Source organism: Chiloscyllium plagiosum, chromosome 34 (genome assembly GCF_004010195.1).
Source record: "Chiloscyllium plagiosum isolate BGI_BamShark_2017 chromosome 34, ASM401019v2, whole genome shotgun sequence".
NCBI lineage: Eukaryota > Metazoa > Chordata > Chondrichthyes > Orectolobiformes > Hemiscylliidae > Chiloscyllium > Chiloscyllium plagiosum.
This window is the reverse complement of record NC_057743.1, coordinates 12247561-12250376: the sequence shown is the minus strand read 5'-3', so window position 1 is coordinate 12250376 and position 2816 is coordinate 12247561. Positions and strand designations below refer to the sequence as shown.

The window sequence follows — 2816 nt, the reverse complement described above, 5'->3', positions numbered from 1 at the left end:
CGTATGGAGTCAGCTATTACGAGGGGGCATAGCTTTAAATTAAGGGGGGGTAGATATAGGACTGAAGTTAGGGGTAGGTTCTTCACTCAGCGAGTCGTAAGTTCATGGAATGCCCTGCCAGTAGCAGTGGTGGACTCTCCCTCTTTATGGGCATTTAAGCGGGCATTGGATAGGTATATGGAGGATAGTTGGTTAGTATAGGTTAGGTGGGCTTGGATCGGCGCAACATCGAGGGCCAAAGGGCCTGTACTGCGCTGTATTCTTCTATGTTCTATGTTCTATCTGTGTGACGCTAAATAGGCTAAATAATGTGGATTAATGTGTCAAATGCTGCAGAGGGAGCGAGAAGTTCATTCGAGTCATAGATGATGTCATGTTTGAATTTAATTAAGGGCTTATGATATTTTGCTTCAGGCTTTCAGGGTCTTCAGCTTTGGCACCGTAGAGAAAGGGAGATATGAAAAAGAAGCAGCTGAAAAATGTAGTCTCAATTAACGCCTTCATGAAAAGTGAGCATACAAGTTCAGCAGGAAGGTGAATGGAATGTCTGTTTCAAATAATGTAGTATAAAAATAAGGAAGTCTTGCTAAAATTACACAAGGCATTAGTCAGACCACACCTAGGACACTGAACAGTTTTGGTCTCCTTTTCTAAGGAAAGATATAATGGCTGGAAGCAGTCCAGTTTTGGTTTGTTATATTGATCCAAGGTATCGAGGGATTATCTTAGTTTGAGTAGGTTGGGTCTGTACTCATTGATATTTACAAGAATGAGAGGTGTTCTTTTTGTAACATATGAGATTCTTAGGAGTCTTGACAGGGTAGATGTGGTGAGGTTGTTTCTTCTTATAGGACAGTCTAGGACCGGATGTCATTATCGCTGAGTAATGGGTCACCCAGTTAGGACAGAGATGAAGAAGAATTTCTTCTCTCGGAGAGTAGGAAATCTGTAGAATTCATTACCACAGAGGACAGTAGAGGCTGGATTGTTAAATGTATTCATGACTGGGGTAGACAGATTTTTAATCAGTAGAGGTTATGGAGCCAAGGCAGGAAAGTGGAATGGAGGATTATGGAATCAGCCATGATCTCATTGAATGGTGGAACGTACCCACTGGGCAGAATAATCGACTTGTGCTCCCTCATCTGATGGTCTTGTGAACTCCATACAATTGAAAGTGAGATGGGAGGATGCAAAGAAGGGGGGATTAAAGAAATGGTGGTTTTGGAGAAATGAAATTAGAAATTGCTTGAAAATGACCAGGATTGTAATCTTGAAAAGGGGCGTATTTGCCCAGTAAATGTATACTGGCATTTCAATTCTAAAAGACACCTGTAGTTGCAGTTTTTGTCTTATTTTCATTGGATAGATGAACACATTAGCTAACACCCTGCCTTATTTGATTAATAGGATAAATCCAAAATGGGGAAGTGGAGAACTCTAGCTGCTGTGAGCCATGTTGGTGTTGCCATTGTGTCCAGTGCCATCACTACAGTCATAGCAACTATCCCCCTCTTCTTTTGCATCATCACACCATTTGCCAAGTTTGGGAAGATTGTTGCCCTGAACACCGGCATCTCTATGTTCTACACCTTGACAGTCAACACGGCTCTGCTCAGCATCCTGGCTCCAAGTGACTTCTATCGCTCAAGGAGATCTTTAATTAAAGCAGTCCTGGGAGTAGTGGCCATAGGAGGTGGAGGATTCTGTGTCTGCCTTGTATTGATTAAATTGGGATTCAAAATTCCTCTCCCCAATGGATCAACACTGTAATTTATTTATACTACTTTAATACAAGAGACAACAGAAATAATGTTTTAAAAAAGGGAACTTCATCACAATGCAAAAACTGGGACTATTGCCACTTTTTTTGTATCAGTTGTTTCTTTCCTTTGTATGGCAGATGATTGCTGACTTGGTGAAGCTATAAGTAATGACCTAACTGCAAGCAATGGTGTGAGTGCAGCTTTTCCTGCTGTTTAGATGTACAACTATGGTCAAACTCTTTATGATTTTCCACTATTTGTAAGGAAAGCATTGAAACAAATGAAAATGCATTCTGAGAGCAACAGGTTCTATATATGTGGTAGACATACTTTGCGCATAATTGTAAGGAAATCTGTTCATTGCTGCGCTTTTCTAGCAACACATTTTCAGCTATAATCATGGAGGGCATGACCATTTCACCACCAGTCTTTTCCCAACACCGTGAAGAAATATCATGTGAAAGACCAACTAAGAAAATTTGGTTCCCAACTGAAATTCAGTGATATGGGTCATTGAAACTCAATCCTCCAAGCTCTGGGTTAAAGTGAAATTCAGTTTTTGAATAACTTTTCCATGAGTTATTTTTCTTTTTTACTTCTTACTCTTTTTTTTATTCTCCAGTTTCTCTCATTCGCTCCTTGTCGCCCAGTGGGCGGCACGGTGGCACAGTGGTTAGCACTGCTGCCTCGCAGTGCCAGAGACTCGGGTTCAATTCCCGCCTCAGGCGACTGACTGTGTGGAGTTTGCACGTTCTCCCCGTGTCAGGTCAGGTGAATTGGCCATGCTAAATTGTCTGTAGTGTTAGGTAAGGGGTAAATGTAGGGGTTGGGGTAGGGGTGGGTTACGCTTCGGCGGGTCGGTGTGGACTTGTTGGGCCGAAGGGCCTGTTTCCACACTGTAAAGTAATCTAATCTAATCTAATCTAATTCATGTAATCACAAGGAATATAGGCATGCACAATATCACCCAAATGCCATTCTTCACCCATGTATTCTATCTGACCATCAAGCAGACACTGCCAACAGAAATTGCTGGAATGATCACCTAGA

General features: G+C 41.8%; 1 protein-coding gene across 4 annotated transcripts in view; it reads left to right on the top strand.

Moving 5' to 3' along the window:
• Positions 1–2487, top strand: part of disp3 (dispatched RND transporter family member 3) — a 492208-nt gene extending 489721 nt beyond the window's left edge. For all 4 annotated transcript variants that reach the window (XM_043675594.1, XM_043675595.1, XM_043675596.1 and 1 more), the window contains one exon: positions 1411–2487. In XM_043675594.1, the coding sequence (XP_043531529.1) occupies positions 1411–1773 (363 nt within the window). In that variant the 3' untranslated portion in view covers positions 1774–2487. The remainder of the gene's footprint in view (positions 1–1410) is intronic.
• The last annotated feature ends 329 nt before the right edge of the window (positions 2488–2816 follow it).